Here is a 26,662-nt window from a genome sequence, read left to right as displayed (position 1 = left end):
GTGCAGTCAGGCGTCTAGCATTTGTTATAGTTATGATTTTTGTGATGGTTGTTTTTTTGTGAGTTTTCCAGGTGCTCTAAGAAAAGTGTTTTCGTTTTGGTTTTTGCTTTAATATATCAATAAAAAGACTAACCTGAAGTCCTTGACTCAGCCTCTGCAATTATGCCACGCACACGCCGACATAAGACATGTTTTTGTCATAAAGACACAAAAATAACTGAAGCTGAAGCTATATATATATATAAGATTGATTGGGAAGAGGCCAATAAAGATAAATCAACTGAGGTGTAATCTGGGAACTGAAGTCTAGGAACAACAACCAAAGTACAAAACAGTCTAAAAAACCCCTCCAGGGGTCATGCCTGACAGTTACAGCTCTAGAAGACAATTAAAACCTGCTATAATTACAGTATTAGTATCCTTGTTGCTGTTTTACTTCAAGGTAAACAGCGAAATATTAGCTAGTGGAGAAATACTAGGAGCTGTGAAGGAGCTTCAGCACCTGAGAGAAGTTTTGTACTTGAAAGAAAGTAACTTAAGTGTTTACAGACTGCTGCAAGTAAAAGCTAAAAGTCACTTATAAGCTATAGGCACTATATTAAATTTTAAAGCTTTTTGTACTTTTAATCTTGGTTAGAATCCTTTGGCACATTACATTGGTCACTATTTTGCTTGCTGATTGTTTATCAGTTGAACAGTGTACAATAAATTATAGCCTGTAACTGAGATTCTTAACTCGCCAAAGTCTCCCTTTGACCCTTAAACCCACATAACCCATCACAAACTGCTGCCTGCTCTTCCTGTTTCTCGTGGACAAAACTGCATTCAGGAATCAATTCAGTGATAGTATGAGGGTTCAGGAAATAGTGAAGTATTTTTCATAATTTTTTTTAACCTAATAAGATGGTCCTCAGATGTCGACTGAATATACTGTAGGAGCGAAGTAGTCTTGACTTAAACCTTACATTGGGCCTCTACATTTTGTTGCAGTCCCAAGTGGTTGTAAAGTTGTAATGCAACATGGGAATTTGGTTGTGGTGTTTTTTTGTTGCATTGTTCACACACAATCCCAAAGCCAGTAAGAGTGAAAGAGCTGAGGTTCTTCAGAACATCCAGACCATGCCTGTGCCTGTGCAATGCTTAGGGAATTTTTTCTGTCCTAGGTCTAGGTTACTCAACTAGCCTTTAGTACACCTTTACCATGTTTAAAACCTTCTTTTATGTTTAGACCACCAAAAAGCCCCAGATGCTGGAAAAAAAGCATCACTGAATGTAATGTCACTCAATATGATATCCCACATATAACAGACTCTCAGGCATCCTAATGGCAGCAGATTCCAACCTTTTTTGGACCAACGTTTTTGAACATTTTAAGACCGCCAGAAATTGCCGAACGGTGGGGAAAAAAATCCTTAGGAAAACAATAGGGCCCTTTACAAACTATGACATCAGCCCTTTACAGATTATGACCACATAGGGCTGATGTCACAGAGCTTGGGCCCTAATTAAAGCGGTTCCTTGTTAAAGATCCAAAGTCTCTTTCTGTAAGAAAGACAGACAGAGAAAGAGAAACAAGGAACCACACACACGTTATAATAAACAGTACACACATGCGTTAATGGGCGTGTGTGAAATGGATTTCTTTCACACACACACGTGGTCACAGTGTTATAGTAAATAGTACATTCATGCACGGATGTTGACTATACGAGTGGCGCACGCACCCTGAGAGCGTGCATGGGAGACGATTACCCACAATTCTGCAGCGCAAGAGCTAGAAGTACCATTGGCTCAGTTGTGGTCACGTGACGCTCAGTGTCAAAACAAGAAGTGCACTCGAGCCACAAGATACTTGATGATGCTTGGTGCTCGTAAATCAAGATTCGTTCATTTACAGTAACAAAGGCAAAATTTATTTACAAATTTTGCTAGTCTTGCAGAACGCTCGCAAACCGGGTTACTTGCAATCTGAGATTCCACTGTATAAAATTAATACAGTGGGTTTTTTTTTTTTCTTTTGGCCACAAGGTTTCAACTTTGCTTTTCAAAGCCTGTGCAACACTTGGTACTTTGGGTAGTTAGAGATAAAGTGATAAATCTAAAATGTACAGTATACTTTTTAAAACTTATATTCAGATCTTTTACTGCCGTAAAGCTGCTTTGTGAAAATCATGAAATTACCATGAAGTTAACAAATCAGTCAGTAAAGATTAGTGTGTTGCTAAGCTTACTCATCCCAAAGTTCTAAAAACATGAGGAGGCAAATCATTGCAGCAAAAATATATCTTAAATGATGAAATGATTAAAGTATAACATAAAACAATACTAATGACAAAGTTAATAATATAAACTAAGGGACCTTTCTATGGTCATTATTATAATTTCCTTTTAGAAATGTACCTTTTATAAAAGTTTATATAGTTTTATGACAAGCTCACAACACAAGCTTTCAACACAGAGAGCCACACCACATGTCTTTTATAGACTGTTTAAAGAGAGATTTTTAAGGTTAAGTGTAAGGATAAAGGCTGGCTCTTGATGTGCAGGTTTTCAGCCATAAAACAAACCTTTGAGCATCATTAAACAATCAGGCTATATTTCCAGAATTTGTTTAAAACTTAAGTTACCTTTGGGAACAGTTCAAAATCATCCAAGAACATGAATGGTTCTCATCTTTGCAAATGAGCAGCAGCAAAAGGTTTGTGGTCCAGGGTCTGCAATGTGATTTTAGTAGCAGCTCTTGGTCACATTTCCTGACTTAAGAAATGCAAGAAAAAAAATCTCTATTAAGAGACTAAGCAGCTGTACAAATGTTGATGGATTGATAAATGCTCTGGATGGAAGATGAGTTATTCTTGCAGGCTTTCGGATGAAGAGCAGTACAGGCTAATGGAGTGTTGTAGATTCTGGGGGACTGAATCCGGTTGGTCGGCTTCATCTTTGAGATTCTCTTCCAGTGCTTCTAACTGGAAGATGATGGGGCCCATGATCTCATAGATAGGCTCAGATTCACTTTCATTATCTCCATTAGTCTGGAATTATATGGATTAAAAAAAACATTTTAGAAGTCTAAAAGTCAAGAATTATTTTTGTGAAATAAATTAACAGAGCAATTTGTGTAAATAAGTACTACTGCTGTCACGGTTGACTCACCTCTCTGGAATGCTGGGTCACTAAAATGAAATGAGAAAAAATAGGGGAACATGTGTTACAGACATTAAACATTTTGGCATTTGTTATACTCTTTATAGTTCTTTATTTTTTGTCCTGCTGTCTGTGTTCCAATAAATTTCAATTAAATTCAATTCAAGGACATCACTAATACCCATTTCAGATCGAGATGTAGTTTGTATTTCATATAGCGTAGTCACAGCTGGTGGAAAATTTAGGAGGTGAGGCTGTGCCACATTGACAACAGACAACACTGAGTCGCATACAGTACATTTTTTTTTCTCAAACAGTTACCATGCAGCATCCAGAAGAGGGCAGTCATGGCTGGTGCCAAAGTAGTAGGTGAGGCTGTGCCACATTAACTAAGCACAAGTAGGCTTTTAAAAAAGAAAGAAAAATTATACTAATGTTTAAAGCTCTAACACTGCAAAGATCTTGTGTGTTTATTTCAGATTATATAAATAAAAGAAAGGTTTTGTCTGTATATTGGTCAGAAATTCTTTCTTTCAATTATATATTTATGTTTTATACATTGGAGGAGAAACCAGTCTCAGAAAAATTTCTGTCTGTATGTCTGTCCAGCCAGATTATGTCACAGCACCACTCAAAATTGTCTGGACAGAATTAATTGACACTTGTGCAGTACTTAGATCTCTGTCTGATGTTTAACCTGCATCATAAGTAAAATCAAAATGTTGAGTAAAAGCAATGTTATGAAAAGTTATGTGCCAGGTTTAATACTCTAATTTACATTAAGATACTAATGCGCTACTTGCTCAAAGTAAACAAACACCTGCACCAATAGATATTAATAAGAAAAGCAGAACTGAATATTTTTACTGGGATTAGTTTATATTTTCACAGCTGAAATAACAAGTGGTATAAATGCTATATAATGCGGAGTCATTTTAAGACAAAACTTCTACTTTTTCAATTTCTCATCTGTGATTCACTCTCCAATTACTGAACAGGGAGTGTATTTGGGTGACAATTAAAGAACTAAAACTTAGTGTAAATAAGGAGTAAGATACTCAACCCTAAAAATATATATTTCTTTGTATTAATAAGTTATGCAGAGTTCTGCTGTACAGAAAGGCAGTCAGACATGTACGTGGGCTTCAACCTGAAATAATAATATCATTGATTACAATAAAACTGATCAGATTATTTTTAGCTTTAACCTTTTACCTATTTCTACAAACTCTTTAACCATCAACGAAAGGTCCATGACAAAAGTGATATATAATCACCGGTCTTCAAAAAGCAACGTAAGCAACAGACAATGCGGAGTCGTAGCCATTATTGTTTCATGCTGTTACAAGCAGCGTCCACTGCTTACTTGTTTAAGCGTTCCTAAATGATTTGGAATACGCCCAAAATGGTGGCAGGGATGCTATACACTTTAGACATCCAGAAGGATAGACCGGTCAAACATGACATCATGACACCAGATTGGTTGTTGTAAAATGCTGAGAGAAACACTGCATTTAAACACTTAATCAATTAAGACTTCATAAACAATGAGTAAATTGATTCCAAAGTAATAAATAACAATTTTAATTGATTTCTGCACAAAACTTTGGCAGAAACACAGCCCCAAAATCTCCCCTTCACTTTGTAAATTTGATAAAGTATGATCACAGTGTAACTCAACATTGAATACAAAGCAATACTGCACTCCTAATCATTACGAGAAGTTAAATTCAGCACTAGTCAATACTTTTTTTCATAGACATTGAAATAGTGCAGAGTAATCCTGTAACAATTTGGTTGGGAAAACACTCACAGGAGTAGATCTAATTGCTCATCTGATTAAAAAGGTCTGCCTGTGGGTCATCCCAGGCACTGGTGAGGGAAGCATTGGGAACCAGGGTCACTTTATCGAGACCCGAAATACAGGGGAAAAAAACGATCCAGTGTAACATGGGCGGGTTGTACTACTACTCGTAGTACTGGTAGGTGGTACTCATGAAAGTATGGCTATGGTGAACAGTACTGAAATCTGAATTATTATTATTATTATTATTATTATTATTATTATTATTATTATTAGAGGGTTGTGTTGCAACAGTGAATTAAAGGCCACACATCATCTGGGTCTATGAAAACCACAATGAAAGCCATGCCTAATTAAAGATTTACTAACCTGCAGGCATGTGATTGCTACAGTAATAGCTGTAGTAAATAAGTAGCAAATGAAGGGACAAACCTACTTCTGTCTAAATATCTGTACAGAAACTCTATCACAAAGAAAATGGCTTAGCATGACTGTAGTGTGCAGTGTAAGATTAAAGGACGGACAGAACCAGTAATCATTTCCTGTGGTTTTGTAAACCACAATACATAGCAACATACTGTATAGGAAGTCAAGCTCTGACAAGATACACTTAGAAAACAGGAGTTGACCACAGCTTTAAAGGAAGTCTACATTATCAAAAAATCTACTTGTGGTCCAAAGAAGAGTTGCATCAATGTATTTATTGGACCTTGTGACTGGTTAAAGTCTATACATAAGACGTTATGGGGGTGTTTAGAATGTGGAAAACACATTCACAAGTTAGTAATTTGCGTGTGTGTGTGTGTGTGTGTGTGTGTGTTTGTGTGTGTGTGTGTTTGTGTGTATACCTTGCAGCTTGTGTCTCATATGGAGAGTCGCAATGAAAAATAATACTCCAATCAGAAGCATCAGCACACTCACACACACGATGATCACAGTGGTATATACTGGTGGTGAATACTCTGAAAGAAAAATAATGCAAGAAATAACATAAAACAAGCACAATATAGGATCAAACAGTTGATAATTGTTAAGTTGAAAAAAAAATCATAGGTGTTTGGTGCCTCTTCATAAAGGACGATGAAGTACAAAACATCGCAAAAATATCTTCTTTAGTGTTGCTGTGGATAGCTTTAGGACATTACTACTGGAGTGCTGGTAAAAACCTCTTATATAGAAGGTGGAGCAAATAATCTAATTTTGATATCTTGCCATATATTGGTATATAGTCTGTTATCGTTGATAGGTAGGTTAGAAAGTTTAGTCTGAGTTTGGTGTGGTTCCGAGTGAAGTGCTAGGTGATTGGTAAAAACAGCTTAATTTAGTTAATGCGATAGTCAATTCATAGATGCTGTAGAGGATGTGACATTAATAGTTCTAAGCAATTATGGGTTTTAAATACCCAGTGTCAAAATGTGAAAGACATTCAAACAAACTTACTAGTAACTGTCAGGATGATCTTTGTGAAATAAACCTTGTATCCATGATCAGATGTCCAGTTGACTTCAGCTCCACACCAGTATTCACCAGAGTCCTGCTCAGTCACATGTTTAAATCTCACACGAATCGTTTGTTTTTCTCTGTCATCATTCACAGAGAAATTCCAGATATCTACATATTTTCTATTATCTTTAACTGTAACGGTATATGAACAAGCAGCAATCCTAGGCTTCTTGCAGAGAAACTTGGCGTCACTCCTGTGGGATTCTGGGTATTTACAGCTGACATTCAGATCTTCTCCTACATAGATGCTCTTTATGATGGGCTCCTGATTGGGCAGGTCTGTACATTACAACCAATCAGATCAGTTTATATTTGATACATTTATTACATCACATTCTGAGACAGTAGCATGGTAACTGTGTGAATATAATACATTCCGTTCTACTGTTAAATTCATGGAGCAAAAACAAATAAACACCACAGACCTATCCACATCATCCTATAACAAAGCTAATATAAAAATGCATCAGTATGTTTCTCTGATTAGCGAAAGTTTAACATGTATATGTTCAGGTATAAAGTTCAGGATCACATGCTTGTGTATTAGTTACTCACCTTTTGTAACATTCAGCTTCACTACTGTGAGGATCTCTATTTCATCAGACAAATCAACAGCACACGCGTATGTTCCAGTGTCCTCTACAGTCAGGTCTCTGATAAACACACTGAAGAATTCTCCACTTCTGTTGTCATGAATTGAAAATCTTTCAACATGTTCCCATTCACTCTTTTGTTTTGATATTTTTATTATTATTTGATTAAAACACCACTGATCTGTGTCGATCTTATAGAAAGATTTAGGATTTAACTTATATTCATTCTCATATTTGCACTTGATGTTGCTTCTTGTCCCAGCATACGCAGTCACTTTGCTAGAGACCATCACTCCTGTTAAAAGCAAAAACATGCTAATTATGGGCTTTGTTTATGAATGTTTTAGTTAAGATGTACTCTATGCAAATGCCTAATCTTTTGTCTCAGCTCCTACTGTTCAATGCTATATGACTGCTATGTCATTTTCAGTTTCTTTTGTACTTTTATTTCTGTTTTTGTTTAAATAATAAATTAATATGAAAGGCTATATAGTTTTAGGATTTGCATGCCACACATCTCGTCGCTTTCGCTGTTTGTTCTTCCTCAGACACCTTAAACCCTGGCAGTTGAATTCACTGTTTACGGTCTGGCCCCTGGGGACAAAGACTCGATGCACAATGCAGCAAATGTCGAATGCATTTGGTCGAGCTGTGGACCTGCCTTTTTCTGTCATGGTGCTGAACGTTTTTTTCCGGGGGTTGAGCTCATTAAAGGCCTTTTTGATCTTTTGTCATCTTTCAGTGATGGTCCTCCACTCTTTAAGCGTGTGCTACTCGTTTTCTCCTTGTTTTAACTTGCTGTTTGTGATGAAATAGCAGACATGGTAATGACAGTCAGAATAGCACCAGTTGAACAGCCACGATGTACACAGGACGATGTCTTTTGGCACACTGACTTCTGAAGGTTGGTGCTCCTTGTATTTGTGCGTAAGGTCTTTTTGGTGCCATCTGCTGGCGTTACAAACCTAGTCTTGAAACATTTTGATACCACCTAGTAAGCCCAGGGCTTGATTTGAGGTGGGATGTGGGGGGATGGCATCCTCCCTGTTAAAAAAAATGACAAAAACCATTCCCTTTATATAACCACCATCCCCTTTGAATTAATAATGCTGTGTGTTATGTAAAATTTGTCGTGAAAATTAAATATAAAATTCTCTATGTATAATCATCTATGAACAATAAATGTTGGGCGTTTAGGCAATCCAAATTCAATATTGTAACGCACTGCTCACAAGCTCATGCAAGTTTGTGTCATTTTTCGTGCTGTTCGCATTTTCGCATTGGCCAGGAGTACAATTTAAGCACAGCTTTTGACATATTTAAAATAGAAGAGAACCGAAGGTATGATATATATGCACAAATCCTTCCAGCGGAGACACGATGAAAACGAAGCATTCATTTTAACACAGGCGTTTTCAAAATGACTGACAGCTTTAATGATTATAAAAGATGAGTTCTTTAACCAATTTATGCCATTTCATTTTCAACTTAAAGAAAAAGTTTTTTTTTTTTATTAAACTTTGTGGCTTCACCTACATAATTGCGTACAAAAGGGCCAAAAATGTATTTTTTAAATGCCATAATAGTACAGACCACATATGTGCACAGAAAAATATATTTTATTTTGTGTTTGCATGTGTGAAAGTTGTAAAGCAAATGCAAGTCTCATTAGAGAGGTTAAAGATCCATTTTCTCTCTTTATCTATCAGACTGCACTGATTCCATTAGTGTGTGTGCGCACACGTCATTGGATAGCGTGCTTCTTTCCACCTCCTCACAGTCTCACACACACTCCAATGTAAACACTGCTCTGTGTGTGCTCTCAGTGTGTCGCTCAATTGAGTGTCATTAGAGAGATTTCTTGTTTATTTTTCCGATAAAACAGTGTTTCCGTTTCTGCGTGTGCACGCACGCATGTGAAAAGAGTGGAGGAAGAGTAACTGCGTAAGACTAGAAGGGGAGCGGGGAGCTTACTTGCCTCAAAAATTTCAAAGATACTTGTCTTTTCTTAGCAATCCTTTGCTAACCCTGTACAAAAAAAAAATCACCCTCTATAATTTATGCAGTATTGGATATACTGTGTGTCCATGACCACAATAAAGAGAGGCTAAAAATGAATGTATTATTATACAAGCATGCACACATAATCACATTCAATCACACCCTATGTGAAATTAGGACATGTCAGTTAACCTACCCCACATGTTTTTGGAGTGTGGGAAGAAATCAAATTACCTGAAGGAAACCCACCAAGAACAGGGAAAACATGCAACACATACAGACAGGACCAAAGGTGGGACTCAAACCCTCGACAATGAAGGTGCAAGGCCACATGGCTAACCACAACACCACCATGCCAACTTAAATCTTATCTTTTCCTGTATGTGTTATTAAGCCACACGGAAACAGCTAAATAAATTACTGATTTAATTGTCAACTCTTTCAAAATGTGAAAGTATCGCAACAGATTTCATTCCTACTGACTGATTTTATAGGCAATTACTATATACAAGTGGATGTAAAAAAATATATATATATTTTTTAATTAAAAAACATGAAACTCTCATATATTCATTACATGTTAAGTGAAATATTTCAAGCCTTTTTTGTTTTTATTTTGGGAATAGTACCTATAACGCAGTATACATGAGGACTATACTTGAAAGCGGGGGACCCCCTGGATAGGCTGCCAATCTAACACACACACATACTCATTCACACACTACAGGCAATTTGAGAAGGTCAATCAACTGTCTCTGCTGGTCTTTGGACTGTGGAAGGAAACCAGAGCACCCAGACGAAACGCACCAAGCACAGAGAGAACATGCAAACTTCACGCACACAGACCTGAGGTGGAAATCAAGCCCTAAACTCTGGAGGTGCGTGGCTACAGTGCTAATCACTACGCCAGTGTGCCACCTAGTTGCATGACAAAATAAAAGTTAATAAAAACACATGAAGTATACTTCAATGTATACTTTTATAAACTAAAAAGTGAGTTGATTTAGTCCCAGGAAGTAAATTTGAAATAGTACCTTTACAAGAAAACTACTAGCATGTTAACATTAGTGTACTTACTACATAAAATATACTTGGGGACTACACTTGAAGTTTACTTAATAAAAATAACTGTAAGTATACATTTTTAGGAAGAGGAGTAAAACCCGGGGTGTTCTCTGTTTTTCACTGGACATCCTTAAGGGTTTTATTTATCTAATGAAATAACAATTAAAATAATTAGTTAATTAGAACAAATTGGTTCATAAAAAAATGCAAATAAATTTTGAATACTGATGTTTAAAGTCCATAAACAGTGAGTATAAACAGAAGGGATTGGTGTGAAACTCACCTTCCTTTATCTTCAGTTTCACTGGTGTGGAAATGTTTGTACATGGATCTCTACCAACCACGCAGTAATACGTCCCGTTGTTATATGCACTGAGCTGTCCGATCACCTTGATCTCTGCAGACGTTTTGTTGTCAATTAGTGAGACCCTTGTTGAACTATTTCTTATATACATTTGGTCAGAACAGTTTGATGCTATACCCTTACAGAACAGTTTTTCATCTTTTTTGCACTTTGTATCACACTTGCACTTGATTCCTTCTTCTGATAATCCTGTTACTTTCTTGGAATCTCCTCCATCTATCAAAACACCCAACTCAATCAATTTGAGTAAAACTTTCCTTCATGCAACACTGCTGCTGAGAGTGAGGATTATTCTGAAATGCACTTCTTTACCTGAGACCAGACAGAGAGTGAAGATGAGGAGGGTCTTCATCTTCAGTTCACATTTAAACTCCAGGTCCACGTCGAAAAGATATACATTTTTCTGTTCTTTTACCGAGTCTTTCTCTCTTGCAATGACTACTTCCTTTTCTTGTGTGTGAGAAAGTTGCAAACGATGTAAAAAAAAAAAATGTGTGAAATGAGAGAAATTTCACACATGACTTTGTTAAGTGGTAACTGTAGTGTACCTTGTGTGTGTGCATAAACACAGAGGCTAACTACAAAACACAGAATTCCAAAAGTTTATCTGAAGATTAGTAGTGCCTGTTCATCACTTCAAAAAAAATGATCACGATGATTTTCATTGTTTATAAAAAAAAATAAATCACCCTCTATAATTTATGCTGCATTTTATAATATGGATATACTGTGTGTCCATGTAGGGTCCAGATTTCCTACAACCATGACCACAATAAAGAGGATGAAAATGAATGTAGTATTATACTGTTATATATTGCATACTTAAGTGATATCACACTCGAGGTTGTGCCCGTTGTACTGAATATCAGCATGGATATGATGCAGGTGTAGGCACAAGGGCGCAGCATGAGTACAGAAAATATCACGCCTATGCAGAGAATCTTTCTAAATGCGTTTGTTTGGCCAGGATATCAGCAGAAGGTGAAGATGAGGAGCATTATCATTCACAATTTACACTTATACTTACACTTTTGCTACTTTGCTTACAAAAGATATTAAACTCTCTGAACTTTACCCACTGCTTCTGTCACGTTCTATGCCCATGCACTGACCACATCCTTTTCTGGCTTTGCGAGGAAGCTGCAAACTGCTAAGTAAAAAAAAAATGTGTGAAGTGTGTGTTTCTAACAGTTAGATTTAAACTGTCAATCAGCTCAAACTGTCATACTTAAAATGTGTTGCAGCTTCATCACTGTGTTGGCCTCATTATTTTAAATCACCCCACAGTGCAACTTGTGCATTGTTAAGTCTTCACAAATATGAAAATAATGCATGCAAATAAATATACAGGATATGAATAAAAACATGGGAATTAAAGTAATCTTAACATCATTTAATTAAACACTAGTAATTATGCCAAGTAAGACTGGTCAAACGCTAACCAGAATTCTGCCAAAAGCTTGGTGATGGTTTTCTTCTGTTAAATGTGTACCATCATTCCATCCTAAGAAAAAGACCAGATCTAAGAAATCATTCATTCATCTTCTTTACCCTTTATCATGTACAGGGTCGCAAGGCCCTGGATCCTATACTTGAAGACTTTGGGCACAAGGCAGGGTACACTCTGGACAGTGTGCCAATCCATCAAAGGCAAAGATGCACAAACACACTAAGGGCAATTTGGGAAGGCCAATTAACCTAATCCACATGTCTTTGGACTGTGGGAAGAGAAACCCACCAAGCACAGAGAGAACATGCAAATTCTACACATACAGACCCGAGGTGGGAATCAGACCCTTGATCATGGAGGTGCGAGGCTACGGTGCTAACCTATTTCACCACCATGCCGCCTATACTGTTTCCATCTAATTGAGTTAATTTTTATTAGCATAATTTGTTTTTGTACATCCTACATTATTTGCTCACCCTTTTTATGTAAACTATATGTAGTGTTATTTTAAAGATGACAATCCACACAAAGAAAAAAAGTTGAAGAAATTTTTCCAAATTTAATTTTAATTAATAATTAAAATGAATGTGAACAAAAAAATAATAATTGCAAACCCAACCCAAAAGCAGCTGGAGAATAAACTAAAAAAAAAAAAAAAACATCAGAATGGAACTGAATTTTATTTAAGCTTTAAATATATATGGATGTTACCACTTTCTGGTGCAGATGTCTTACAAGCCATTTTGCCTGGGAACTCAAGGTCACTTATATCTAGATGTGATAAGCTGCCAAAACTAATCATGGAATTATGAGTAAATAAGGAAATCATTCTTGAAAAAGTATTTATAACCTTATTCATCCCTTACTGTACGTCTAACAATATTTGAAGACAATTACACCACTACAGCTTTAATAAGAAAAAAAGAGATTATATTAAATGAAAAGTGAATAAGTTCAAACACATAATAAAAGTTGAAAATGATTATTGATGTTTAATAATAAAAAATAAATTAATTAATTAAAAATAATAATCTGAGGCCCACTCTAAGCCTGCAATCATGCACCTGAGCATTATTAAACGCTGGCCCTTTTAAAGATCTGTTTACTGGAGCCTTGTTTTTTCAAGTTATACTTAAAATTTGTTTATAAAAATAACAAGAGATGCACATTTGATAAGCTGGTGCTGTTTGAAGGTTTGTGGGTGTTATATCACTCAGATATATACTTTCAGTGTAATTAGCAGCTCTTGGCCATATTTACTGAAAAACTGCAAAACACTAGACTGCTAAATAAATTATGATGGATTTCTTTTCATCAACAAAGAAGAAAAGGCTAATTTTATTTATTTATTTATTTTATAATTAAATCTTCTAAATAGACTGTCAGAAATAAATCATGTACAAGCATGATCAGAGATGCACAGTAGAAATCAGTTTAATAGTAAAAGTAAAAGCATTCCCAAAAGCACACAACCTGATGAGATCTCACAGGATTGGGACTAAACAGCTGTGTGGCCATAAGAAAACCACTTGTTGGTGAGGCTCATCAGAAAAAAAATTGGTCAGTTTTATATGGAGCATACAGATTGGACTTGAGCAATGGAAAAGGGTCATGTGGTCTGATGAGTCCAGATTGACCCTATTAAAGAGCAAAGAGTATGTTAGGACAAGTAGTGAAGTTTGCTTCACAAAAGAAAATCAGGGCACCAACCTGGCTGCACACTTTTCCAAAGCATGCCGCTCATCTGCAGTGGCCAGTAGGGAAGGGATGTACATAAAGTGCGGCTCCCATCATGCATTGTGCCCACTGTACAAGCCTCTGGAGGCAGTGTTATAATCTGGGGTTGCTTCAGTTGCTCAGGTATAGGCTCCGCGACATTATATGGAAAAAAAGTCAGCTGACAATCTGAATGTACTCAATGACCAGGTTACCACATCTATGTTTTCTTTATTGTTCCATCAGAGTTTTCCTTCCCTGATGGCACAGCCAAATTTCAGAACTCAAACTGTGAAAAGAGTGGTTTTGGAAGCATGTGAATTCATTTTTACCACAGAATCCTGAATGTAATCCTTTCGCATGCCATTGGGATGTGCTGGAAAAGACTTCACATACAGCAAAAGGAGATCTCAGGTAAAATAAATGCAACCCAGGATGAAAATAAATTCTTTGATGGTGCAAGGATTTAAAAAAAAATCTCATGGTGCATGCATAGGGAAATCAAAGCTAAAAATAGTCCAACAAAATATTAGAGTATGCAACATTTTTTTTTTACTTTTTAGCAGGCAGTGTATATAGTTATTGTCTTTTAGATCAAGACCAGTAACAGGCAGTGTAATGAGGAAGCTGATGTTAAGATGACTAGTGGCTGTAACGATCGGGTCTCACGAGGGGCAGAACCATGCAAAAATGCTTTGTACTGTTTGGAAGGGGCAGATCAGCAGGCTGCTACCACGCGGAGTTTTACATAAGGAAAGGTGCACCCTTTTATAGACACACAGTTGCCAGGCAACGCCGCAATCAGCCTGGATACGCCGCACCTGGTGGCATGTCTATATAAAGGTCCTGATCGTTTAGGTAGCACCAATAAGGAATTAGGGCCAAAGACAAAAAGAAAAGAAAAGACCCAGCTCCTGTATCCTAAGACGCCGGTGAATAAGAGAAAGAGAGAGAGCGCGACAAGCAATAGTTAAGCGTGCATTCTCGGTTTTGAGTTAATAGTGTGCAAAACATGAACTTTCCCTCGCTCTTTTATAAATCCTTTGTAGGGGCAAAGGCCCCATAGACCGCGGAGCGTTTTTGTTTCGTGTTATCGGTTTTCTTTTAAGTTACCTAATTAATATTTCTATGCTGTCTCCAAACGGAAAGGTCTTCCTGTGCGTATCGTAATCAGCACTCTCACATACTCCCATTTCATTGACCCCCTCTAAAGCCCTGCGTCAGGGCTCTTACAAATATTATAACATCTCGAGGTGCGTCTCTCCATACCACACCACGTAACAATATGTTTGGTTGATGTTGGAATTCAAAGTCTCAAGGTTCATCTTGATCTCCATTTGTCTAAAATTATTTTTCAAAAACAAACAATAAGTCTTAGAAGTATTAAAAGAATTACTTGCTCGGTCATATTTTTGAACAGAGTGAAGCATGTGATTAAGCAGTGTCACTGGCACTTTGTACTCACCTCTGTAGGAACATGGGTAATTTTTTGGGGGCCTACAGTGAGATATGAACAATAAAAATAAAGATTACGTTATGTGTTTTCTTTAATCTTGAAATGTTAGACACCACATTTCTGACTACCTTTGGACATGATTAATGATATGTACAGTAGTAAATCTAACCAGCAGCAGCTGTAAAAGTAACTGGAACTGGAATTGGACATGAATCAGTCCATTACATACAGTATCTGTCTAAGCTAAACACATCGGTATTAATGAGACAACTGGGGTGGATGCAAGAACACAACATGGCAAGGTGAATACATGGATATCATCTTGTATTTAAAAAGCTTTAACAAAATGGCATATCATTAGGTATTTACGGCAAATACTTCTTCATTGACTGTTGATGGTCTTGGCATGTGTACACACCTAAGGCGTTAACAGTGGGTTTCAAAAACGGAAATAGTACCAAAAGTGAGTGCATGTGTTTGCATGCATGTGCGCCTGTGTGTGAATACCATTTCAACCAGAAGCACTAGCAGACTCACAGATACAGTGATCACAGTGACAAATGGAAACCTGCAAAAGAAATGCATGATCAGCCACATTAAAATTACACTATCGTCTATACTGCTATTACTCACTCATCGACTATATCGCTTCATCCTGTATTCAGGGTCGCAGGAAGCCTGGAGCTTTAGGGCACAAGGCAGGGTACACCCTGAACACTCAATCCATCACAGGGCACACAGACATACTGTACACACACTCAAGGATTAGGCCTGTGTTGAAAATTTTTTTATTCCAATTCTGAATTGATTTATTTATCAATTTGTAAAAATCAATCTAACTCATCGATTTTTTTTATTTTTTTTAATAGGCCTTCATTTTCCCTCAATACAGCTGTATTCTGCGATTGTTGTGGTTTGCACTAAAGCGATTTACAAAATCTTCCATATCCAGGGACTTTGCTCGCCTGGACACACTCAAAACACCCAGATTGCTCAGTCTACTGTCATCCATGGTCGAACGCAGGAATGTCTTCACCAGCTTCAGTGTGGAAAAGCTGCGTTCACAGGACGCAGTACTTACTGGTATTGCAATGACAATTTTGCACAATCGGAAGAGCTCATGAAATACATCTGTAAAAGGCTCAATCATATTAGTGAGCTCTACAATGTTGGAGGGCTTCTGTATGCCAGATGCTACTTTCCTCTGTAGGACTCTTTTCATATGATGTATCTCATGTGTGAGGTCATCTATGTTACATGCATAAATAGAAGCAAATGAAAATAAAGCCTCCTCTTTGCAAAATGAAGCACTTGATGGATTCAAGCCCTGAATCCCCATCATTATTGCACAGTTAGGTTTTGAGAATCGTCTCCTTAATTCACTGAGCATGACATCAAGCACAGGGTAGAATATGCTTGTACGAAAAGAGTCCCTGGTCTGCTCAGAACGCTCACCTACAGATGACATGACAGTGTGCCCATCTAGCATTTTGCTCTGTTTTGACTTTCTTTTTGGAATAGGTTCTGTCTCCACATTGGAGTTTTCAGCAGTATTTACTACTTCTTTCCAGAGACTGTCAAAGTAGGACTCATCTCTGTAATCCTGAAAAGTTTGTACAAGGGCTTCAACTAGATCTACAGCTGAACACAAAGCAAGAGAGGGAGACTGCAGAATATCAGACAGAGCTTTTGCTTCACCAAAAATCTTGGTGCATGTCACTAAAAGGCCAATGAACTGCAGGTCAATTTGAGCGAGCAGGCCCCGTGCATCAATGCTCCTTTCTCCATGGTTTTCTGCAGCAACCTTCTCAAGAACACATGTAATAGCAGGTAGTCTTTCAAGTACGGTATGACAAGCACTATGCCGGCAAGCCCACCTAGTGTCACACAACCGTTGAAGCTCTCTTGGAGTTCCAGGACACATTTCTTTCTGTGTGTCAAGCCACTTGATATGAACATGAGAGCCAGACATAAATACATATAGTCTCTGCAACAACGCAAAAAAAGTATCAGCTGGTGGGACAGCTTTGATTGTGTCAACAAGAACCAGATTACTGTAAGACTATGAGCATTACAATGGACATAAAATGCCTGCTTTGCCACATCCTTAATACGAGCTTGAACGCCAGAGTGCTTGCCACTCATGAGAAAAGCACCGTCATACGACTGCCCAACAAGATTATTTTTGTAGTCTAGCCCATATCTTTCAAGTAACTCAATATTTTTTATGTCAATCCTGCAGCATCAAGCTGGTCTGCAGATTCAAAGTGCAGAAAACTCTCTTTTACAGCTCCTCAGCACAAAAGATATTTGTTCCTTCTTTTTTGTGTCTTTGGTTTCATCTGACATTATAGAGAAGACACCACTTTCCTTGACCTCATTTATGATGGAAGACCGTACCATTTCGGCTAATGTATCCAAAATCTCATTCTGAATCTGATGGCTAGTGTATTTTGCATTGCGAGACCCTGTTTCTTTTTTACAAATGGGTCATGGTTACCAATTGCATTCAATATAGCCAAGAAGTTTCCTCTGTTGTCTGCATCACTTGTTTCTCTGTGACCCCTTTGTGAGATATTTTGGGTTGCAGTTAAAAGCAATACTTCTGCCACAGTTTTGATATAGCTACGATTTTCTTGTATGTGTTTACTGTGCTCTTTTGTTAGAGTACTCAGTAAAGATTCATTTGCTTTTTCTCCTCGCTCAAATTCCTTCCAAGCCATCATTGCATTTATGTGAGCCTCTGCCTTTTCATGTACAGCAAATCCTCCGTCTTTGTATGTTGCTTTTTTCCAATTCTTGTACCCCAACCCTGAAGTAAATGTCGAGTCTTTGTTTGGGAGTCCAAAATGCCTGCCTGCATAGCAGTATGCAGAGTCCTGGCTCTGCGAGTATTCAAGCCATGTGTGTTTATGGTACCATGTGGCTTGAAATTTTCTGCTCCTGACACCCTGGAGTGTTTTAGGAAAGATCTTCAGGTGTGGCTGGACTGGTCCATCAGCTCTTGATTTGGATATGTCTATATCAAGAAAAGAAGCAATTTCAATTATTCATATTGCAGACTAGATTAATGATAAAAATCACACAAGTGTAACTATTGTCCCATTCTACATCTAATTGATGATCAAGGCCAGACTTGGGAGCATCCATCTAATGGAGAAAGATTGGGGTGTTTTATAGGAGTGAATCAGAACGATTAATGAAATATCAGGCTACCAGGTTAATATGGCTACTGCATCATATCTGGTTTGAGTACAATTCCAATTTACAGTACCACTGTGTAGGTTTTAGTATACCTGGAGGTGCTTTTGATCCACTGGGCAGTACTGGAGGCTGCTCTACCTCACTCTCTGAGTCTGTCTGCTGATGAGGTCTTTCACTAACATCTAAAAATAGAAGTGTCACATTTTAAGGTGTTTTACAAAAAAAAAAAAGTTTATAACTGTTTCTGCATGATTTGTTTAATAGACAGAATAAATAAGAGGACAGCAACACAAGACAACCAAACATTTGAATGAAATACTGACCCGAAGGATCTCCTGGGTCACTGGCATGGGCTAGCTGCTCACTGTCACAGGCTCCTTGATGGGCTCTTTGGGAAACAACTGAAAAAGAATGTGTGTCTGAATAAAAGGTGCTGAAACTATTCTCTAAAAAAAGTTTTTTAAATTAATGTAAACTGCTTTAATCATGACCTGTTTTTGTACATAACACACAAATGGACATTGTCAGAGAGGGTAAATGTATGGCCAGTTGTGAGAGGGTCTGAATACCTGGAGGCTGACTTGGGACAACTCCAGTACTCACTGGGGACTCTTCCCTCTCGCTCTCTGAATCTAACTGACTGTCTTTCTGCACTTCAGCTGGTTTCTTGCTAACTGCTGCCTTGCTGAAGAAGGAAGCTATGTCTGATGCCTTTCTCTTCATGTCTGCTGCTCTGACATAATACAGTGCACATCACCATCATTACAGCTAGTACTTGCAAAATCAAACAATAAAATTGACAGCCCAAGTTAACAAACTATAACATTCTTTTAACAAACTAACACATTTTGTTTGATTTAACTTATTTGCAGGAGTTATCTATCACCAATAGATATGCTAGTCAATTATCATGTTACCAAAACTATCAACAAATTATTCAAAAAGTAGTCAGACTTTAGTTGGAATGACAAATGTGACATTTTATTTTTTTCTCTTTTTTTGCCTCATGTAGCTTACTAAACAGTTTAATTACGAATTCACCGAGGCATAAAGAAGTTAGAAAATGCTTATACTTTTACTATATTTTCTTTTGTATTAGATTAATAGTGTTTAAACAAGATTACCTGTAATTATTTGTTGTTCCGTCGCATTTTCAAATTCCCGCCAGTGGTATTGGACTCCTCTCCGCTCCACTCCACTCCACTCATAGAAATATATCCGCTCCACCGGGCTCCACTCAATGACAGTAAAAGAACTCCACTCCACTGGCGGTACCAGGATGTGCGCACACAAAAGTGTCCGGCATTGCTGTGGCAGTACAAAAAAGGTTCCGCGTCGCGCGGGTGGTTGCATGGATGGCTGTGGTCAGACCAGGGGGGGCCAATAGGGTGGCCGGGGTTCGGCGGGGGGTGGCCACGCCCAAAAGCCACCGCGCGAGGTTTTAAAACCCAAATGCACATTTTGATGTCTAAAGCTTCCCCCATCAACACACACCAGCAGGACTTAGTGATTTGTGCTCCATTATTTAGTTATATTTTCAGAAATGTAATCCATTATTTAGACAATTTATGTAATCCGTGAGCCAGACAGCAGTCATTCCCAATCCGTTAGTGTGTGTGTGTGAAACTTTTTGGTCATAAAGCCATAGTGTTATACCCTTATCTCATCTATGCGGTTTCGAGCAGTTCCATCAGTTTCCATTTTGACAGAATTATTGGCTCAGTTCTGATCACGTGACTCTCTGCGTCAAAACAAGAAGCGCATTTATAAGAAGAAGCAACTTAATAAACGAGCAGGTTTTGATATACGAGTACCAAATATCATTGAGTATCGTGTGGCATGTGAGGTTTTTTTTTTTTTGTATGTTGCTTGTCTTGTGGAAAATCTTTGTATGTCTTGCGGAACACTCGCAAACCGGGTTACTCGCAATCTGAGGTTTCACTGTTCATGAGTATTCTTTCAGTTTACTCTCTCTGTTTTTAACATGTTTTTAACATGGTTTGCGAGTGTTCCGCAAGAAACAAAGATTTTAAATCAATTTTGACTTGAAAAACGAGTAAGTCTTGGTTCACGAGCGCCAAGTATCATGTATGTGCTTCTTGTTTTGACGCCCGGGCAGAATTGTGGGTAATCGTCTCCCCTGCTGGGTCTTAGTTCGCTTAACTTACTGGTATAATCAACATCCGTGCACGTGTGTACTGTTTACTATGACACTGTGACCATGTGAGTGCATGTAAAACATCTTTTATTTTGTGTTTGTATGCGTGTGTGTACAGCGCACTTGTACTGTTTATTATAACACACGTGTGCGCGCACGTGTAAAGCAAAAGAAAGTGTCATTACAATAGAGGTTAAAGATCTATTTTCTCTCTCTGTGTGTCAGCATGTCGTTTTGTGTGTGTGCACATTATTGGACACCGTGCCCCTTCACACACACCACTCCTCTCGCCTTTACACACACACACACACACACACCCCTCTTCCTCTCACCGTCACATACACACACACACACCCCTCCTCCTCTCGCCTTCACATACACACACCCACCCCTGCTTCTCTCACCTTCGCAAACACACCATCTTTTTTTTTATGCGCCTCGCGCATAAAAGGAACCACCCGACTGTCGGGATTTATTTTTACTTCATTTGAAGGTAAAGTGCAGGTTAACTTGTTTTATTTTTAATTTATATTTGGTATTAATTACTTTCATGTGTTTATTTTTTTGGACTGTGGAACGAATAATTTGAGTTTCCATTATTTATTATGGGGAGATTTGATTATTTGATTTACGAGTGTTTTGAAATACAAGGCCGCTTCCGGAACAAATTATGTTCGTAATCCAAGGTTCCACTGTAGTTACTTTTATTAGAAAGTAACATTGTAATGTAACTGATTACTTTTTAATAACAATAATTTTGTAATTTAATTAGTTACTTTAAAAAGTAAGTATATAAACATATAACTATATAAACATGTTTTTCGGTTGTTTCTAACCAAAAATAATAATAATAAGAAGAATATACTAATTTTGAGAGTTTTACTATTTTGAGACATCAATCCCATATTCCGGTTGTGGTAAATGTTACACATTATAAAATTAATTATTTTTGTATTCAAAAACCCTAATCCACAGTTTGATGTCTGAAGCCTTCCCCATTTTTACACCAGAAAAGTTTTTTTTTTTAATCCTAATTGACATATGCTGTGTTGCCTGCACAGATCTTTGCCACTTGGGTTTTAAATAGCAAATAGTATTTTAATTTATTTATTTGTAGAATTACATTACCGTTCAAAAGTTTGGGGTCACTTTCTAACTCCATGATCGTTGCTGATTTTTATTTCTTTCTACATTGTAAAGGAATGCTGAAGGCATCCAAAAATGCATTAATCTCCTTTGAACAGTTGATATTGAAATGTATCTACTACTTATGCTTTGTAAAGACATTATAACGTCTTAAATCTGAGGTGCTATTAATTGGTCATTTTTCGGATTTTATCAAATTCTGACCAATTAAAATTGATCATGTTATCTAATTGTTGCACCCCTACCTTCTTTTCCTTTAAGAGTTTAGTAAGGAGCAGTATTAAGTTCAATAAACTAAAGCTAGCAAAATGCTAATGATGTTAGTACCATGCGCCATCACTCTGAATAAGGGTGTCTGCCAAAGCCTAAATGTAAATGTAATGCAAGCAACATTCTAACATAGGGGTGGGCTCATTTACCTCAGGCAACCAATCAGTCTCTCAGGATCATTGTAAAGCTACCAAACCACGCCCTAGGCCCCAATTTTGCCACGACGATCACAACTTACATTTTCTTCAGAAATGGTACATTTTCTTTCACATTTTCTTTCCAGAAAAGGAAAAGTTAGTGGTGCTTGAAAAGCACACTATTATTATCTTACAGGCTTCTTCTTCTTTTTTTCCATATAAAAGTTTGGCACATAACGAGTCTCGTATCATTAGTTGTAGACCTAAGAAAGAGGTGCCAAATCGTGTGGCTTATTCAGGAATCAGGTGCTTGACATATAAGACAACTTTTCTCATCACATTGACATATCATGGTAACTTAGAAACTGAACCAAATTGTCTTACAGTCATAGGGAGGGCTCATTTAACTCAGGCAACCAATCAGTCCTTGCGTTTATCATGATGCTCATAAGACATGTACCTAGCAACCATTTAGCACCTTAGCAACTCAAACCCATGGAGGATTATCTTACTCACTCACTCACTCTCTACACCGCTTCAGCCTGTATTTAGGGTCGTGGGGACCTGGGGCCTATCCCAAGAGGCGTACAAGGCAGGGTACACCATGGACAGGGTGCCTATCCATCGCATGGCACACACATATACATACATACACACACTTACACGCTCATTCCCACACTACAGGCAATTTGGGAACGCCAATTAGCCTAACCTGCATATCTTTGGGCTGTGGGAGGAAACCAGAGTACCCGGAGGAAACCCACCAAGCATGGGGAGAACATGCAAACTCCATGCACACAGAGATGGGAATCGAGCCTGGCCGAGAACCGAACCCGGACCCTGGAGGTGCAAGGCAACAGTGCTAACCACTACACCACTACACCACCGTGCCGCCCTTTGCAGGATTATAACAGTATATCATAGTGATAACTCTTCATAACAGTAGCCTATATCATAGAGACATGGGGATTGGTTTATATCATTCATAGTCAACAGAAGCCTTTGATTAATTCATTAGCAGGTGCCGGGGCACTACCTAGCAAGCAAACAGAGTACTCTGCTAACCATTTTGCAAGACATTTATCTCTGGATCAGGACATTGAATAGACATGTCGGGTTAATTTTTGGCTCATGCCAGCAAAGAGGGCTTCTAACACGCTACACATGCTAACAGTGAAAAGCTACATGCTAATAACCAGTAGCTAATACAGTAGCTACAACATGTTAAAATTGTGTATTATTGTTGTTGTTGTTGTTGTTATTATTAGCAGTAGTAGTAGTAATGCTGTGATTATTAATGAGGTTACAAGCCGTGTCCACCAGAGGGCAGAGTGTTTGCTCACGTTTATTCGTACAAGAGTTCCCAAATGATTTGAAACACGTCCAGGGCCTAGATAAAAGGTTCGTTCCAATCGGCCCAAAGTACCATGCGAAGTATACTTCACAGGGTGTTCAGCCATGTTAAGTGTGATTCCCAACAGCAGGAAGCAAAAATGTTCAGAACTGCGAACGTTGTAGGGAACGAGTGAACATCAGGTCTTCACCTTCACCGGAAAAGGGAATAAAAAAATGTCCCATAAGTCCTTGCGTCTCGCTAGAGCGTGAAAAAAAATGGAGCTCAAAAAAGAATTTATATACTTATTATTCATTATTCATACCTCATTATTATTGAAAAGGTTATTACAGTAGTTGATCAATTGGAATGGTTATTACCGTCGCGCTCACCGCCACGTAAAAACGTCAGCGGCCAAAATAAATCAGTTGCATTTCAAAGTCATTCGTAAAATGGCCGCCAGGTGGCGCAAAGTGACATTTTCGCTCGTTGCCGTAAATACAACAGTGACCGTTATACAGCGTATCTCTGTATCGGTTTATTGTTATTTAAGTTCTGCATTATTTCAGGTACTTTAAACACATTGTTGGGTTGCTCATGTTGGCTCATATGAGATGTAGTTTACAAATGAACACCTGGTTGGGTTATTTTGACCCAACAACTGGTTTATTCATTATTCTTTCCTTTCTCCAAATATCAGCCTGCAGAATGTTTGAAATATTACTGTTTATTGTGTTACAGGTGTAGTTTTAAGAGTTGTTTAGGCAGGAATGCGTGTGTATACAGCTCAAAACCTCCATCAGTTATTAAAGATAGCGGCTATTTAGAAAACATGCCCAGTGATTTCTGAGCTTCAGGAAATCTCCCGGCGCTCTGCGCATAACACCGGGCCAACTCATGTCGGAAAGAATTTATAAACGGTTTCTAAACATGGGCTATTGTTTTTTACTTATAATATTTGTTAATTTAATTTAAATGAGGTTTGGGCTCAGGACTTCGACTCGGCATCGTGATTCTCCTCTTTAATTTACTCCATAGTTTTAATCAGCGCTCTGCCGCATGCATGGAGTTTTCCAGAGCGCACCGGCAGAAGTAGACTAATGATTATGAACACGTCGGGAAAACAGCAAGCAGACTGACTCTGACCATTTAAAAAAACGTTTGCGTTCATTTTCTGACGCGCTCAAGTTCACCAAAAACAATACAGAGCAGCGCAGCTTACAACACTTACAAAATCACAACACTTACAAAATCACAACGTTTTTTCGTTATTGTGAGTGCGCTTAAATAAAAGTTGAGTCTTATAAAGGCATGTAGTCTTATATAGTTTTATTATATAGTTTTTGCACATTAATCTGACACAGTTTTTTCAGCCTGTCACGGCGTGCGCCCAAATCAATATCGCTCCTCGCGCACTAGTTAGGCGGCCTCCCCTTCAGACATGCGAAGCAGCGGGACCCCAGAATTACACATGACTGGTGAGCTATCGTTGCTATCGTGGCCCGGGCTTGCACCCTGCGCTATAAAATACTCGGGGTTTGTTGGGCTACAGTGGATTTTAATACGCGCTGTGTATGCAGCGCGCGTGCAACAACGCGGAAGTGCGGCATGCAAGCAGGGCAAATGGAACGCGCCCCATGGACTTCAAAGGAGCGAGAGGTGGGAGGGGGGCGGTACCATCCGCGGAGAGCAGAGTCAGCGCGAGCAGACGGATGGCCATTGCACTCACACCGCGTAGTAAAATCCACTCCTCCCAATCATCCCAATCATCACCAGCCGTGCCTTATTCCGTCATGTCATGTGGGCATTATAAGCTTTGTATTGAAAACTTCTAACTAAAAAGTGGCAGCTGGCACGCCTAAAAATAGACGCAGGTTATTTTTTTAATAGTCTAAATAAAACCCCTCCGATTTAATTTCCTATAGTCTAAAAAGCGCTCAACCGCACGCATAGTTTTCCCGAGCGCGAGGAATTTTTTTGTGCTAAATAATGTTTATGCAGTATAAGAATTCCTATTAATCCTGGGTTGTTCTTTTAGTGTCACTATAGTGCTTTACAATGCCAGACAACATTCAAATGCAAATTATTCACCCTCCCCAGGTGTGAATCGGCTGTTCTCACCTATTCAGAGGAACTGAAATGCACTTCTCCCCACTTTAAAAACCTCTTGAATCTGAGGCTCTTCTGGAGACTTTCATTGATTTCAATTTGTGTAATTTTAATCTCCTGGATTCTAGATTCTAAAGTTGACATTGTTACCTTTTTTAATCATTGGAATGGAAGAACTTATTTTCCTTATGATAGCATAAATTGCATTGTTTTTAATCAGTCTATACACAATAATATTCTTTGGTATTTTTATTTATTTATTTTTTTTAAACGGGTATGGGGGCTATCTTGGTTCATTAATCTCCGTGCCTGGTTTAGGTTTAGTATTCAGTGCGCATCTGTTATATTACAACTATCATAACACTCAAATACCTTTTATTGGTGGTTAAGTGACTGATGTGCCTAACATTTTTTAGCTGAGCCTTTGTTTCACTGAAAACGACCGCGACACCCCTCTCTCTCTCTCACACACACACACACACAGAGCCGACCAAATCATTAGCACGTCCCTCCCTCAAACAGCACAGACATTTACTTACACCTGAACTGAGTTGTTTGATTAACATGGGTCGAACCCGTTACAAATTATAACAGTCTACTGCATTTCATTCTTATAATAACGCAAAAACACAAGCGGGGCGGAATGACCGACATCAGCTGACGCAGTAGAACGTCCTAACACTGTTTTAATGTTATGGTCATTTATTTCAGTTAATAAATCTACTATAAATTTAAAGAACACAAGAAATAAGATGACACAAATCCATACACGCTTTTTTTCTAATTACAAGTGATAAAATCAAAAGGCTCACTGTGTTAACATTTTTTGTGCTTAAATTTTATCCTAATAAGATTTGATTAATTTGAATTTTAGAACAGTGGCAGCTGGAACACCTAAAACAGATGCAGGATTATTTTTTTATAATCTAAATAAAAATGCTTTTTTAAACGTGGGCTATTGCTATTTACATGCAATATTTGTTAATTTAATTTAAATGGGGTTTGGTCTCCGGAATGTTGAGCATCAGGATCCTCTTCTTTACTTTCCTACGTGGAATCAGCGCTTAATCGCACGCATTAAGTTTTGTAAATTCGTTTAATGTTTAATAGTAAATAATGACCCCCGTTGCGCTGTACCACCGCTCGGAAAACCTTATGAAATACAAGTTTAGGACAATTATGATGATCTGCCACGGCGTGCGCGTGCGA

At 38.1% G+C, this 26,662-nt stretch overlaps 1 protein-coding gene across 1 annotated transcript; it reads right to left on the bottom strand.

The window, feature by feature from the left end:
* Nucleotides 1–246: 246 nt before the first annotated feature.
* LOC128526819 (uncharacterized) lies at nt 247–10,895 on the bottom strand. Its single transcript, XM_053498981.1, has 7 exons — nt 10,787–10,895; nt 10,394–10,690; nt 7,007–7,339; nt 6,389–6,730; nt 5,797–5,910; nt 3,154–3,173; nt 247–3,032 (listed from the first exon to the last, which is right to left on the bottom strand). Exons 1-7 carry the CDS (start codon nt 10,824–10,826, stop codon nt 2,850–2,852), a joined length of 1,329 nt encoding a protein of 442 aa, XP_053354956.1. The 5' UTR covers nt 10,827–10,895; the 3' UTR covers nt 247–2,849.
* Nucleotides 10,896–26,662: the final 15,767 nt, after the last annotated feature.

The sequence above is a fragment of the Clarias gariepinus genome, chromosome 6, assembly GCF_024256425.1.
Source record: "Clarias gariepinus isolate MV-2021 ecotype Netherlands chromosome 6, CGAR_prim_01v2, whole genome shotgun sequence".
Taxonomy (NCBI): Eukaryota; Metazoa; Chordata; class Actinopteri; order Siluriformes; family Clariidae; genus Clarias; species Clarias gariepinus.
This window is presented reverse-complemented; position numbering and strand designations above follow the sequence as displayed.